Below are 15000 nucleotides of genomic sequence, written 5' to 3' on the forward strand. Positions count from 1 at the left end.
CTTGGATACATTGTGCTATGGAAGATGACATGCTCTTTGGTCATCCTGTAGGAAGCCGGGTTTTGCTAAAAGCAGGCCCACGGCCCGCCACCGCCTGGCGGCCCGAAGGCCCAGCAGCCCACGGCCCGGTGGCCCGGCAGCCCGGAGGCCCGGCAGCCCGGAGGCCCGGCAGCCCGGAGGCCCGGTAGCCCAGTCCTGATTTTCCACAGTTTTTTTGTCCAGCGTAAATCCACGCGCATGCACAGATCTGCATCGGGTTTGGGCGTGCAAAATGGACGACGGTGAGGTTGAATAGGCCATTTCCGAGTTCATGTCTGCCTCCTCTTTAAGGCGAGTCTAAGTGCGAAGTTTTTCTTAGAAAATTAGTTTTCATTCATATGTAAAGTATAACTAATTACCACCACAAAAACTTTGCACTCAGACTCGCTTTGAAGAGGAGGCGGATATGAACTCGGAAATGGCCTATTCGTTTACCATTTTAATCATTTGAATCCTTGTTTCTGTTTGTTGTTTGTAAACAGACGAAAACAACAGAGAATGACAACGTTTTTCACTTAGCAACATGAGTCACCGGGCCTCCGGGCCGGTGGGCCGGCGCGGGCCGTGGGCCGCAGGTCGCTGGGCCTTCGGGCCGCCGGGCCGCTGGGCCGTGGCGGGCCTGCTTTTAGCAAAACCCGTAGGAAACCAGGTGATCTGAGTTGGGCTGAACACTAAATGGAGAATCAAGAATGTTCTGAAACTTGGACAGCTTCTTGTAATGAAAGGGTTCATGCAGGATACCCCCAAAAAATCACTCTGTACACGGAGAAATGAAAAAGAAAGCTTTTATTCCGATATATTCAATAGATTGTGAGAAATACAAATCAACGGATTACCTTGTTTGATGCTGTCTGAGTCTAATAATCGGCCTTATTTCAAAAGGAACATGATGTATTACTCTTGAAAATTACACACTCCAAGTCAGCACTTAATCCTTTCAATGAACTCCAGTATCTTTCGAATCTTTCTCATTTAAAATGAATCCGTAGAAAGATTGTCATCCTCCGCCATCTTGGATAACACGTGAGAGACCGGACTGGAGACTAGTGAGTCCTTTTCGTTTTGGTCAGCAGTCAGCGGTACCAGTCCAGCTCTTCCAGGTTTGGGGCGGTTTTATTCAAAACGTTTGTACCTACGATCTGACACGCTTTAATTTGTGGTGACGATTTTTTTGTTAGTTTTACTCTTTAAATGCTGATCCAGGCAAGGAAATGCTTACAACAACTCAAGTAAAGAGGTAAGCATGAAGAATTCACATTTTCACACCTTCGAGTCAATTTGTGAAAGAAGGAGACTCAATTTGGCTTAAATGCTATAGCCCTGTAAAAATTGGTAAAGCTTTAACAAGAATAATGAAGTTACATGTAGATCAAATGTTGATGCAAATGATTTGGAAAAAAAGTTCTCATACGGCAAGTTACATGTGTACGATTGACAACTGATTCCTTCTCGTAAAAATGCTAATTTCTGTCACTTTAACTATTGTAATCAATGCAGAAAATACTTGAGAAAGCTATTATGGACGTTTGTAAGTAGAGACCCAAATTTATGAGTCTACTCTTCACACAATTTAATTGTAATGATCAGTGATTGAAGCATATGTACTTTTTTTTTTAGTTGCCATGAAAGAGTATAAAGAGACACATCTGAAAAAAATTATTTGATGGGACAGCAGGGAAAGGTCCTTTACAGCAGACAAAAATGCTTAGCAGCCAATTCTGCCTCCTCAACCAGTTATGGTTTGATGTATTTGGGGATCTCTCCTTGCAGACTTGTTATAGTTCTGTGTTTTAAAGCTTTTTTTGTTTTTAAATTTAAAACAAGAACCCAATCCAAAGATTTTGGCATGAGTTAAATGTTTAGGTTCATGCAATAAAAAATGTTACTGCTTTGAAATCTGTAGTCCATTTTTTTTGTCTTTGAGCTATGGTAATAACTGTTAATAGCTTGACTACAATGGATTTTTTGTAGTTTCCAGCACATTTCTTATTTGCTGGAATATTATTTTACAGGAGCAGGATATGATAACCTTGTTTCTTGTGTTCCATGTGTGCACTAGTACTTCTATTTCTCAGTGAGTTCAAGCTATTTTTCTTGATTTTTCTGACCTTGTTCAAATGCAAGCATTAGGCATGAGATGTGTAATTCCTATTACAATACTATTCCATAAATGTTTAGAGGCTAGTCAAAGCCTATTTACATCCTATAGTATTCTATTTACAATATAATGTAAATGCTACGAAACAGTTATGTTTGTCCTATTTCCAGTTTTTTACAGCTACATGTATGTAGAGGCTATTTGTAGCCTATTTACACCCTATGTTATCACTATGTAAGTGTTGTATGTAACTATGTATACACTGTATGTGTTGTGTATTTTCTGTTTCGAATCTATGTAGAAACTATGTTGAAACTATTTTTATTTTTTATTCTAAAGTTTTTTCTACTCTTTCTATTTTGGTAGTGTTTTTTAGCAGAATATGAGAAACATCTTGATAAGATCTCATATTAAGATCTTGTGAGAATCTTGGTAAGGTCTTGTAAGATCTTACAAGAATCGGGGTAAGATCCTGTAAGATATTACAAAAATATTGGTAAGATCTTGTAAGATCTTACAAGAAACTTGGTAAGATCTGGTAAGATCTTACAAGAACCTTAGTAAGATCCTGTAAGATCTTGGTAAGATCTTGGTAAGATCTGGTAAGACCTTGGTAAGATCTTTGTAAGTTCTTTGAAAGATCTTGGTAAGTTCTTGGTAAGATCTTGTAAGATCTCGTAAGAATCTTGTAAGAATCTTGTAAGAATCTTGTAAGAATCTTGTAAGAATCTTGTAAGAATCTTAAATAAGAAGTAAGATAAGATCTTAGTAAGAATCTTATTAAGAATCTTACTAAGATCTTAATAAGATTTCCACCTAGGTAGCCAACATGTTCTTGAAAATTATTTCAACCTATATTGTAAGCTTTTCTTTCAAGTTCCACATAAAAGTACTGTTACTGGGAAGGTATCTGTCAATAAAATGTTTTTTGTTTTTTTAGATGTGTCATCCACTTGAACAAAACAACCCTTTATTTTTGCAGCCAATGAGGCTCTGGTGGACAAATCAATAACAACATACAGGTTCTGCCACCGATATCTTTCGAAACGTTCTTTAATCAAAACTGAATTTGTGAGTGTTATTCCCGGGGATTACTAGTGTCAATTTATAACTATTTAGCAATACGATAGGCTCTCTTCAGTAATTAAGATTGCTTCATAAGGAAATCTGAAAAAGTAACCTTGCCAGAATCTTAGGTTTCATTTTCTGTTTCCATACATCTAAAAAACAGCCAACACTGAGACTCACCTAGCTAAGGTCATCAAACCAATATTATTTTCTGGATTTTGTCTGGTCTTTGAATGACAAACTAAGCTTACTGCATCTTGTTGTGCTTGTAGTCTCGTGGGAAGGAAGTCGCCATTTCTCATCCACTCGCTGTTGTCCACGCTACGCCAAACACAACAAAATTTAACAGAAACTGAGGATGTTTAATAACTGTGTTTCAGGATGGAGTTTTCTTTAAAATCTTACCAGACAACTGTGGACTCAAGCACCATTTTAACGCGATAAATTCAATAAAGCTATATCCCTACAAGAAGACTTTTATGACTCAACGGGTTGTTACTCATGCGCTCTTTGAGATACCGCTGATAAATAAAAAGTATCAAAGAATCTCAAACCCAGGTCTCTTCGGTCTCTTCTTATTTTGCATGGACACGAGTTTTGTGGATTGTTTGCTTTTGTAATCGCTTTCCAAACTTTCGTTAGCGTCGTTTTTCACAAATAGGGTTATCATTGTTTGGAAAAAGACGCTTGTGGTCATGGATAAACTATTTGAGAAAATCGGGGATCATTTCAACAATCCGGAAATGTCTGACCGAATCTTGGTGGTCAAGATTAGGAGAGACGGCTGGGAAAAATTAGAAGCCGCTCGTAGAGTGCAGAACATGACAAAAACCAACTCATGCGACGAGGAAACAAGAGCAGCAGCTTGTAATAAATCAGAGGAACAAATAAACACGACAGGGGAAAACCGACCCGTTGAGTTAAACGGCGAAGAAACGCCGAAAACGTGTTCCACAGATGATGATTCACTTGTCAATCCCGGCTGCGATCCTCGGACTGTAAGTAGCCTGAGCTGTGACTCGGGGATAGGCGAGGATTCGACATTCTGCGAAACAAAGAGATCTATCAAGAGCAAAAAGCGAGAAGAATCAGGGAATTCAGAACAACAAACTTCAACATCTTTTGATTCAGAATTGGATACGACTTTAATTACAAACAACGGCAGTGTAAACCAATTGCAAACTGGAACGTCGGGACTTGCGTCTGGTGCTGTAAGTAATGCCATCGTTGCACCTGGGGATCAAGCAGCTTGCAGTCAAGTCCTGACCGAGGCCAGTGCTGTTAACGCAAATGATGATGACTTGTCACTAGTTGACACTTTGGTTGGTGAACACCAGCTGTGTGTTCATAGTTTTTGGCTGGCACTGAACAGCTCCTATTTTAGGAGTCTGTTTTTCAGTTCGGGTATGATGGAAACCAAAATTAAAAAGGTAGGATCAAATGGCAGTGTAAATGAAGAGTTTATTTCTAGGTTGCAGAGTTTTTGTTAAAGCCGGGACGCCGGGATCTTTACTCTGCTATTTTTATTTTTGTCCTGGCTATTTTACGCACAGGTTGTACAAGGATTCTTTCAATATGAAGAGAATAGTCAACCGATATTTGTATTTTATTATTTAACATTTTCTTAAACCAAATCGTGCTTTATTTCTCTGCTACTGGGTATTGTTAGTTGTACCACAATTTGCGTACATGTACGTGTAGCTTATTTGGAGTTCATGACAAGATGTTATCAAATAACAGAAAACACATTGATCGGCGCGCCCTGCTTTCGTCATTAGGGAGTTTAAGCAAATTGCTATGGCGGGCTCTAATACGGCTGCTGGAAGTAAATTTCTTCAAAAATGAGACTGTGCATGTTACTCGGTTACGGTCAGCCGTAGCGCGAAGGAAATGAAGCAGAAAATCGACCAGTATTTTACCCAAAGGTACCCATTAGGCCTCACAAATTCAAAAATTTTCTGGGGGAGGCCCCCCCTACCCCCCAGTGGGAGGGGGACGACCCCCTACCACACCTATCCCGACTTGGCACAGCATGCCAAGATGGCGGCAGAGCCGCCATCCTGGTCCTTGCTATATGTTCAGTTGTCCCTGCTATTAAAAATCATAACAAAAACCCTGAGGTTGGGTGTGATTCTCATGGCTAGCCCTTAGCCGGATATGAGGATGTATTACAGGACTCGACCACACAGCCAAAGGTGCTCAGTCAACACCAAAGTGCATGGCTTTGGTCTGAACAGGGAATTGCAATTTAAGAGCAAGAATGAAAGAATTCAACAAAAAAGATTATTTATAATAAATGTATGCAGTTGTGCATCTCATGTGGGAACCAAAAGCAGGAAACTCTTCCAGGATGTATATTAGACGTTGAACTTTATGATCCTGAGTATTTTCGAGAAAGGTAGTGTTAACATGGGGGTGTATACTATGATGCAGTTATGGCTAGCCCTAACCACTCGCTAATGCCTCTTTTTCTTTGATCTTCACAGGTTGAAATGAACATCAGCGAGTCATTGTCAGGAATGTTCTTGCTTTTGATTGAGTCATTGTACAAACCTGATGTGGTGGTGAATGAAAATGTGGAGAATCTTCTTGCTCTGATGAGGCTGGCACATATCTATGATGCAGAGAGCACCCTTAAAACTTGCCAAAAGTACAGTTTGGCATCATTTCTTCTTTTTTCCTTATTCCTTTCCTAGTCCCTGCCCCTCCCTTCCCTGTCCATTTTTTTTGCTCCATTACCCTCCCCTCCCCTTCCCTCTTTTATCCTCTCTTCTTTTTCTGTGCCTCCCGCTTCTGCTACACTTCTCTTTAATTCTGTTCTGTTGGTTTTTTCCCTCAACTACACTGTTTTACTCTCCCATCCCCTCTCCCCTCCCTTCCACTCTCTCCCTTTTCTTTATCCCTTTTCCTTGTTTCTCTTCCCTACTTCACACTTCTCTTTTTTGCTCCTCTGTACCCTACTCTTGTTTTCTCTTTTTCTTTACTCTCCTTCTCCTTTCTTCTATTATTTTTCTCAACTTCCGCTACCCAGTACCACCCTCCCATCTCCTCTCTACCCCTTTTTTTTTCTTCCCCTTGTGTACCCTATCCCCTCCTTCTTTTTTATTTGAGTGTACATACTTTATGTTGAGAGGGGTGGGATTGTTCTTGGTCATTACCTGTCTCTTCCCTTACATTTCCAAGTTTCATCATCTCTGAATGCAGAAAGCCACAAGCAACTGACAGAAGGTAGTTGCCTCAGGGAATTCCCCATTTTAATATGCTTTCTTTCTTTCTTTGAAGGCTTTTGGGTTCTGCTGACCTCACAGTTGAAATTTGCGACAAGTCCCTGAACATGCAAGAACATGAAAGGTATCTTGAGATATGTGTCAGTAAAAATCACAAAGCTTCGTCAAATTTTAATATTTATTTTGTTGATGTTTCCTATTTTTCCATGCTGTATCAAAACACAAAGTTGTGTTGCTTTTCAACGTTTTTGGGTTTGAGCATTCCCTTCATCTTGTTATTTCCAGTGACCCCAGTGGGGAAGTGTCTGGATGTTATCTGAAACAACACTATAATACTCTGAGCTACAAAATTCTAGTATCACTTGTGATTTTCGGAGACCAGGCCTCCATGTGAATTTAGAAGGCAACCCTGAAAAGAATACTGGTAATACTTTGCAGCTGTGTGTTTTTGCCCATTCATGCTGATGGTACACTAGAATGTCTGATGCAGAGATAGATTGGAGAGACAACAAAAAGGCTATCGAGGGGTGAGCGATAGGTGTGAGGGGAGCAGTTTAAGGCAAGATTTACCGCTTGCACACAGCCTTATAAGTCCATTTCTCCATACTGTTTAGACTTCCCGAAATGGCTGAATTCATCAGCCGGTGTGAGGAATTCCTAATTGAAGAGTTCAGCCCGTTAGACTCCCAGTGGTCTAGTGAAGACTTTCTCTCTTTGAGTTCGAATGGCCTTCAAAAAGGTTTGTCCTGTCGTCTTTCATGTAACTATAATTTCATCAGCAATTCGTTGTGATTTGGAAGCCCGGAGTGAAAGTGAATCGTGCCCAGGGATATTCATTCTTCATTAGCTGCAAGTTTTTTTTCTCTGATTTCCTAGTAAACAACATTACACTTTCCCCTTCATCCTCCCCGAAAAAAGTCTGATATTTTGGCGCAATAGGAGAGGTGATCATCACTTTCTCAGTATAGAGTGATCATCACCCTTTTTTCCATGTTGGATCCGTTTTCAATAGTTATTTATCTCGCCACCACTAGCGAACATATAAGGAAGATATCATTGACGTCACCTATTGTTATTAATGTGGCAACCAGAGCCTCACTGGCTGTAGAAACAAAAGGTCTTTTCTTCTTGTGGGTGGCAAATTTGAATAACAAAAGCAATGTTTGTAAACAGATATCTTCCTTATTTGCGATTTTCTTGTTGTAAGCGCCAACAGAAACGCACAAATGGACCTGATGGTCCTTTCTCTAAAAAAACTTCGGGCCTTGTTTCAGGTTTCGTAGTGCCCTCAATAGCTCTCAGGAGTGAAGGGTGTAGTCTCTAAAGAAGGTATTATTCTGTGTCGGTGGGAAAGTAAAACGCGAAAATTTAATTTTACCAAGCGAGCTGATAAAGTTCGAATTGTTTCCGTGAAAGGATGGAATGGCTAACGTTTCGAGCGTTAACGCCTCGTCAGCCATTGAATCTTTTTTGTCGCGGTGGTAATTCGACCTTTATCAACTAGTTTGATTAAGATCAAATTATCTGTCAGAGCGGATTTGGACCCCCCCACCCCCACCGCGGATTTGGATCCCCGGTCCAGATCCGATAGCAGATATGGACCCCCTTTCGCGGATTTTGACCCCCCTGAAAATAAACGTTCTTTTGATTAAAGTGCCCCTGTAAAAAAAAATAACTTTCTTTGTTTCTTCAGATTTTGAAAGTGTGTTTGCTTAACATCTGACTGGCAAAGTTTTGAGCTTTAATTTTTATCCGAAGGCCGTTTTATTTGAGTGTAAGTTTTGGATTTCATGGTCCGCCATTGTTCACTTTCAAATCTGACCGATTGGACCTCAGAGGGCTGGATCCAGGGAAAAGTGACGTCAAAGGCTCAGCTTATTATACATGAAAAACGCGAGTTTAAAAATCTGAAAGCCCAAAACTCCCGTGCTGCATATTAATTCTGCGGCGTACGCACGCATTGCATTCTTAAACTAGAGAGCCTTTGACGTCATTTTCGCGTCGATTCAGCTCTGTCAAGATCTTAAAGTTAGAAATGGGGTTCAAATCTAGTGGGGGTCCAAATTCGCTGGGACACCGATATCCCGTGACCCACATTTACTTGACGAGGCGTCTTTGTGGGAAGTGTTGACCGCACTTTTCAAAAATCGTTCGCACTGCAAGAGTGACCTTTCTGTGTCTTCAGAAAACTTTTTGTTCCTTCGGAATCGGGGATTGAAATATACGCGCGATTCGTGCCCAAAAACTGTCGTACTCTATTTACGAATCGAACGAACAAGTTAAATCATATGAAGTGGTATTTGGTGTCCTTATGTTTCAGTTCTTTCCAGTAACGATCTTTGCGTGTCTTCGGAAAACACCGTTTTCCTTGCACTCATGAAATGGGCGGAAGTGAATGAAGTATTTGATGAACAACTGGAGCCACTCCTAGAGCTTGTGCGTTTCAAATCCATGACAATTAACTACCTTCACGATGTTGTAACCAGCGATCATCCCATTGCCTCTACGGTTGGCAAATTTCCGCTGTTATTCGAGGAGGCTGTTTTTTATCACGCATTTTCAAAGGTAGGAATTTGTCAGTGATTGCAGCTCTGAAATAAGGTATATATTTGAAGCGCGGGATATAGACGAAATTGAAAGAAATGGTTGTCGCCCTTGGCTGGACAATTTAAGCAATTGTTTCTTAGAGACACCTGAAAAATCCAGGTGACTTGAACGGGATTACGAACCCAGGACCTCTGGGATGGGCGGTGCAATGCTCTCTAGCAACTGAGCTATGAAGCCAATCGGTTGGGAGCAGGTCAATCATTTCATAAGTCCATTCACGCGAACACATGAGCCCGTTTACCTGCTCCCAACTGAGTGTCACACAGTCTAAGTAGGCGCTGGGGTGAATAGCCAATCGCAATTGCAGCATGACAAGGAGAATCCCTAAGCCAATCGGGGCCTCTAATTTAAACGCACTTCAAAATCGCTGAAATCGTTGGTTATCAGAATGTGCTTTCGCATTTTCAGGAAAGGCAATGTGAGGAAGGCGAGCCTGTCTCAAGAAAAGTTTATGACGAACCAGTTGTATTCAACTGGACTGTGGACATCGGAGAGGATGTTGAAGTGGAGAAGAAAAAGAAGATCATCAAGTCACCGCATTTTTGGGTCAGCGGATACGAAATGTAAGAGATCCTTCATCCACAAAAGCTCACGTTCGGATTTATCAGTATACAGTGGAACCTGCATTCAAGGGACACCCTAGGGACCAGGGCTGTTGTCCCCTGAATAGAGGTTGGGTTGGAGTCAAAGGAACATTTTTCCCGGGCCAAATTCTTTGTCCCCTGGAGAGAGGTGCCCTAAAGGAGAGGTTCCACTGTATACAGACATATCTCCGAGGTTTCATGAAATAGGTTTTGGGTGTTCATCGTGGCGCTAAGATCGCGACGTTTCGACTGGTTACGCGTCACCTCATAAAGCACGATGCTCTGCTGTGATTGTTGGTTTCTTCACAGCTGTTGCTCCCTCGGAAGTCCCCTGTTGTATAGGGCTCGCCGGTTGTTGTGTTTCAGGGTCGAGTGGGCATCCATGCTTCTAGAATTTCTGTTCCACTGTCCCTATTGACATTGTTAGGGACAGTAGAAACACCGTGAGACAAACGACTTAAATATTATTTTACTTCACCACACTTGACAACCTCGTTTCCAGGGTCTCTCTTCCCTGCCTCCTTTGTCGTTGAGGAGAAGGGCAGTGGAGGCAGAGAATTGAGACCCTGGGAACGAGATTGCACACTTGACAACTTCGTGAGGCAAACAATGAACAATTTCATAGAGTCTTCAGGTAGTTTGAAGCTAAACCTGTTTGAACTTTTGAGCTCTATACTAGGAATTCGAATCGCATAAATCTTTCGGCTCACACCGCGAACCTGGATAACAGTAACAAGTGGAAATTTGTCACAATTTTTCTTGGACCATTTTCGACCGCGAGCAGCCTCTTCTAGAAACGTGGAGGGATCGTAATATCTTTTGTGGTGTACACCCGTTCTCGACACTAGGACAAATTTGGTCATCCTACGTCGTTGTTAAGGGAAGAACGGTTAAAGAATGTACAATGTAAAACGCTCGTGCAGAGTATTGAAAGGAAAAAACGAGCAAGAAGTGAATCGATTTCTTATTATATTTGCAAACTCATATCACGTGAAAAATTACCGTGGGAGGCCTTAATTCTGCTATCGGCTAGCAAAGTATTTCAACGTAAATTGGTGAGGTGATCGTACTAGCGACAAGTGTGAGAAAACAAAGTGTGATTTCAAGTGAATTAAAGCAAAATTAGAGCATTCAAGTGTGAGTAGTGAACTATTTCCGAAAAAAACTTTGCACTTTGGATTCCGGATTCATAACGTTTCGGAATCGTGATAAACATGGAAATCTTTTGTACCGGCTTCATATTGTGTGTGGTTACACGAAAGCAAATCTGGTATCAAAACGCTTCAGATTGGTCACGAATCCGGAAACATTTGCTTTTGTGTAAATGTAGTCTAATCTCTCAAAGTTACCATTCATACTCACTTTTCATCTTCTGTGTAATGTTCAGAGAACTGGATTTGAAACTTAACTTGTATTTAGTTATATCAACAATATCACATTTTCATTTTCAGGTTCCTTGAACTAAAACTGAGGACTTCCGGTTGTCAAGGTCTCTATCTGACCATCAGTACACGTGACTTCCGCCATACCAGTAAGGGGTTCGTTAAACTGGCTTACTCTCTGACGTCAAACTTTCCCAAGGCTACCCGAGTGATCAACGAAGCCGACGTGTTTGACCGGGAAGGGTCTGGATGGGGTTATGAAGAATTTTTTCCTTTGAGCTGGGTAGAATTCAAAGACCAGCTAAAAAGAACACCTTTGGTAATAACGTCGCGTGTTAGTCTTCTGGAATAGCGGAATAGTGCCGTCATAGCCCTATCGAGAACTCAACCCCTTCATCGATACGGGTCCTTGACCCGTTTCCCGAAAGTCAAGTCCCTGAGCACAGGTAGCCATTCGACGAAAAAAATAATGCGCCATCCTTGTTCCGAAAATCTGGCCTTCCACTATACCTTATTCAGAAGGAAAAATGCAAGATTACTATTTAAACATTTTGTGTAAATCGCTAGCCTGAGAGGAGTGAAGCTACGATACGCTTATTACGAGAAGCTGATAGTTTTTCCTGCTTTTTAGAAAGCAAATGAATAGCAAAGTTTCACAACCGGTTCTTCGAGGTACGAAAGGAAATATAGCTCTCGAAATTCATCTGATAAGTTTCAGGGCTTTTGACAAACGAACTCCAAAAGTTTATCGGCGAAAAACTCATTCTCCCATTTTAATAAAAGGAGGTAGCATTATCGGACATTACCTCTTTGCTAGTTTAATTAAAAGGGAGCATAAGCACGCGCGGACGGCAACCAGTCATCTCTAATGGAGAAAAGATACTCAGCAATGCAAATGTGGTTGTGTGAAGACAAGTTAAAAGGGAAAACAGCTCACTTCCGGTTGCCGTCCGCGTCTCAAAAACGCGCCTTCTTAAGCTCCCTTTTTTATCTTCTTTATCGTGTATAATGAAGTGAATAATGAAATTTATTCAAGTGTCAACTGGAGTTAGGTCTGGGACACTAACTGGGGACCCTGTGTACAGAAATTAAATCGGCACAGGAGAAAACCGTAATACCCAGGAAAAAACCTTTCGGAGTAGAGTAGAACGTTACCCACATGTGATGCAAAGTCTGGGAATCGAACGGAGGACACATTGATTAGAGGCGAGTGCTCTCACCACTGCGCCATTCCTGCTCCAGACATATCGCGCTCCTTGACGGAGAATGATGTGAACCGACTCTGAAGATGACTTCTTAATGTCAGTCACAAACAACAGTCCTTCTCGGGACAAAACGCAATCGGATGAAGGTATTCCTTGAAGGCTTGTCTTAGATTCCTCTGGTTCGAAGTCCCAGAGATGAGGATTCTCTTCTGTCACACCATCTTCCAATTGACGCTCAAAATTGTCCATTAACACGGACCTTTAGGTCTTGTTCAGACATGCGGCGTGAACGGAAGCTCGTGTCAGTGAACTACCGCAACACAAGCGCGAAAGCTCGGACGCATTAAGAAAAGGAATGGGAAAATGTCCATTCTTTTGCACGTGCATTTGCGCTTTGGTTTGCGTATGAAGCGGGGCATTGCAAAACGCAATGCAAGCGCAAAATTGCATGCAATACCAGTTCCATTTCACCCACGTTACCTTCACGAAAAATTAAGCATAATAATGTCTTTATCTCACTCACGTAGTACGCGCGCTATGATTGGCTAATTTCGCTAATTTCATTTATGCAGTTGAACGTTCCGCTGAGATGTAATCAATGTCCTCAGTTCTAACCTCGTTTTCTCAGTCCGTGCTGTAAGTTACGGATTCTCGTTTTTTGCCGGTTGATAACTTACGGCATTGACTTCAAACTCGGTATTAAAGTGAGAGGTGGACATAAATCTTTTCCATGCCTTAACTTACAAGCTTGTAATCACGCACGGTGTTTTATTCACATGATTTTGCTCTCTATTAAATAAGTATTGCTATTATTTAGGAACTATTAACATTGCCAATAACTTTCCGTTTCCGAGTATAATGGACGAATATAAATTAAATAAAACTTTGAATGAGTCAAACAAGTCTTCGAAATGCGGGATTCATTAACAGAACAGGCAATCGATTTTCGCTGGCCTAAGTGGTTTTCTGGCCACACTGTAAAATCAACTTGTTCCATTTCATACCGGAACTCGTAACGCCGTAAAAAACCGCAAACTTTGAAAAATGTCAGAAGAAAAAAATCCTTAAATACATCTACCGCCATGTCGGTCTATACGAATAAGCCCATTGATTAGGAGCCAAGAATGGCTCTTGCGTTATGGCTAAGACATTGAGAGGCGTTTTAAAGGGAACGTCTGGTCGCTGAAACCATTTTGTTGTTGTCGTCCTCAGTGGGGCAGATTCGTGATTCTTCTTCGTGTGGAACCGTGGGAAACGTCTGTACCGGCTGTTATCTGCGCCTGGGACACCTTGAAATGAAGCCACGTAGCACGTTCTTGCGTCATTTGTCGCGTTCCATGTGATTAGGTTGCTGGAGTAGTGTTGACATCGATCGGGAAAAGTTCGTCGACCAAGACCCTATGAGGGAAACATATATAACAGCAAAGGAAGGCGCAACCGCATGAAACGAAAGAGAAATTAAATGGTATCATAGTTTTCTCGCGATCTTCGCTAAAGGCCCGGTTTAATAAGTGGTGCAGCCACTTGGAAGGCTCTCTCTTAGCTTTTTTGTGTTTGTTGGTTTCTATTGTTATTGATTTCGAATTGATTGTTTACAGTGAAGTCTAAAAACAAGATATTCAACATATATAGAGATATATATATACGAGCCTAGGGTTACGGCTTACGACGCCTTGAAAGTAGGTTATTTGACTTACATTCCCAAAGTATTCTCCTTCATCTTGAAATGCATGCCTGTTATCGTGCGAGGAAAAAGGAAACCGTTTAAACGGAACCTGAAAACATCAAAACATTGCTTCAGATCGATCTCTCTCTGTCTGTAAAGGAAACGGATTACAATTACGTCAAAGGTAGCCACCATAAATTATTCAGTCCCAAATTCATCGGAACTGTCTTTTGAGTCCGAAGGGAAAAGCGCAAACGCGTGGGAGACCCAAGCGAAGCGCATCCCCGAGCTAGCCGGGAGTGGATTTTCATGGATGAGGGAGGAAAACCGAAATACCTGGAGAAAAACCCTTGGGGTCAGGCTGAGGATCTACAGGGACTCAGCGCACTCACCATCGCAGAGCTCGAGGTGGAAGGCGCGGTTGATGTCTGACTAAAGTTTTTTCGGTAAGGCTGCGTGGTCGTCAGAAATACAAAGTACTTCACCCACCACAAGAGCCTACAGTCTCGGTCACAAATGTTGTAACACAGACGGCAATTTCCCCCTTCTCCCCGGCTTCAATGTTGATGTTCATGTGTTCGAGTGAAAAAAACCAACCGGTAAACGCAACATTGAAGGGAGGGAGAAGGAGGGATTTCTTTTTTAAAAGCTTGGATGCACTTGACTTGCTGTTCTATTTATGACCGAAGTTGTAGCTATATTTTTCTCACGCTTCACCAATAAGGTCACGTCAATATGACGTGTGATATTTCGTAGGTTTCCTGGCAACAGAGGTTACAAAAGAGGTTATCGTATACAAACATGAACCGTCCTGGAGAATAACACCCACTTAATTAGCCAATCGTGAAGCGGTTAACAAATTTACCTCGTGTTTCTCTTCAAACCTCTCCGGTGCTGACGCTACGCGTTTCTCGGGTGGTTTGGAGTCGTCAAGTGTCCTTGGCCAACCACTGGTACAAAACTGAAAAAAGCCAGAAATGTGAGAAATTGATATGCTGCTGCTTTTTTATGCCTAGCAAGAAAGCCTCATATATTGATTCCATGCAAAAAATAAGGCGTTAAGGGGGTGGGGTGTGGAATTCGGAGATGCTGAGTTTCAATCCTAATTTAATTTAAGGCCCTGA

The 15000-nt window shown here is 41.6% G+C and overlaps 3 protein-coding genes and 1 long non-coding RNA gene across 4 annotated transcripts in view; 1 reads left to right on the forward strand and 3 right to left on the reverse strand.

Annotated features, from left to right (window-relative positions):
• LOC138043533 (uncharacterized) overlaps positions 1–1062 on the reverse strand; it is a 2103-nt gene extending 1041 nt beyond the window's left edge. The window contains exons 1-3 of the long non-coding RNA XR_011131279.1: positions 876–1062; positions 675–795; positions 1–45 (exon numbers count right to left, since the gene is read on the reverse strand). The exon at positions 1–45 is cut by the window's left edge and continues 1041 nt beyond it. This is a non-coding gene — a long non-coding RNA (uncharacterized lncRNA). The remainder of the gene's footprint in view (positions 46–674; positions 796–875) is intronic.
• The window catches only part of LOC138043532 (26S proteasome non-ATPase regulatory subunit 4-like), a 14287-nt gene extending 10569 nt beyond the window's left edge, over positions 1–3718 (reverse strand). Inside the window, exons 1-2 of the mRNA XM_068889857.1 lie at positions 3611–3718; positions 3386–3526 (exon numbers count right to left, since the gene is read on the reverse strand). Coding sequence (XP_068745958.1) covers positions 3386–3526; positions 3611–3636 — 167 coding nt within the window. The 5' untranslated portion in view covers positions 3637–3718. The remainder of the gene's footprint in view (positions 1–3385; positions 3527–3610) is intronic.
• Positions 3719–3802: 84 nt separating this feature from the next.
• LOC138043534 (uncharacterized) lies at positions 3803–13103 on the forward strand. Its single transcript, XM_068889859.1, has 7 exons — positions 3803–4635; positions 5692–5855; positions 6488–6556; positions 7047–7171; positions 8753–8997; positions 9448–9602; positions 11075–13103. Exons 1-7 carry the CDS (start codon positions 3901–3903, stop codon positions 11355–11357), a joined length of 1776 nt encoding a protein of 591 aa, XP_068745960.1. The 5' UTR covers positions 3803–3900; the 3' UTR covers positions 11358–13103.
• The window catches only part of LOC138043535 (testis-expressed protein 36-like), a 3995-nt gene continuing 1953 nt past the window's right edge, over positions 12959–15000 (reverse strand). Inside the window, exons 2-4 of the mRNA XM_068889860.1 lie at positions 14742–14837; positions 13908–13985; positions 12959–13608 (exon numbers count right to left, since the gene is read on the reverse strand). Of these exons, the coding sequence (XP_068745961.1) occupies positions 13285–13608; positions 13908–13985; positions 14742–14837 (498 nt within the window). The 3' untranslated portion in view covers positions 12959–13284. The remainder of the gene's footprint in view (positions 13609–13907; positions 13986–14741; positions 14838–15000) is intronic.

The sequence above is a fragment of the Montipora capricornis genome, chromosome 3 (genome assembly GCF_036669925.1).
Source record: "Montipora capricornis isolate CH-2021 chromosome 3, ASM3666992v2, whole genome shotgun sequence".
Taxonomy (NCBI): domain Eukaryota; kingdom Metazoa; phylum Cnidaria; class Anthozoa; order Scleractinia; family Acroporidae; genus Montipora; species Montipora capricornis.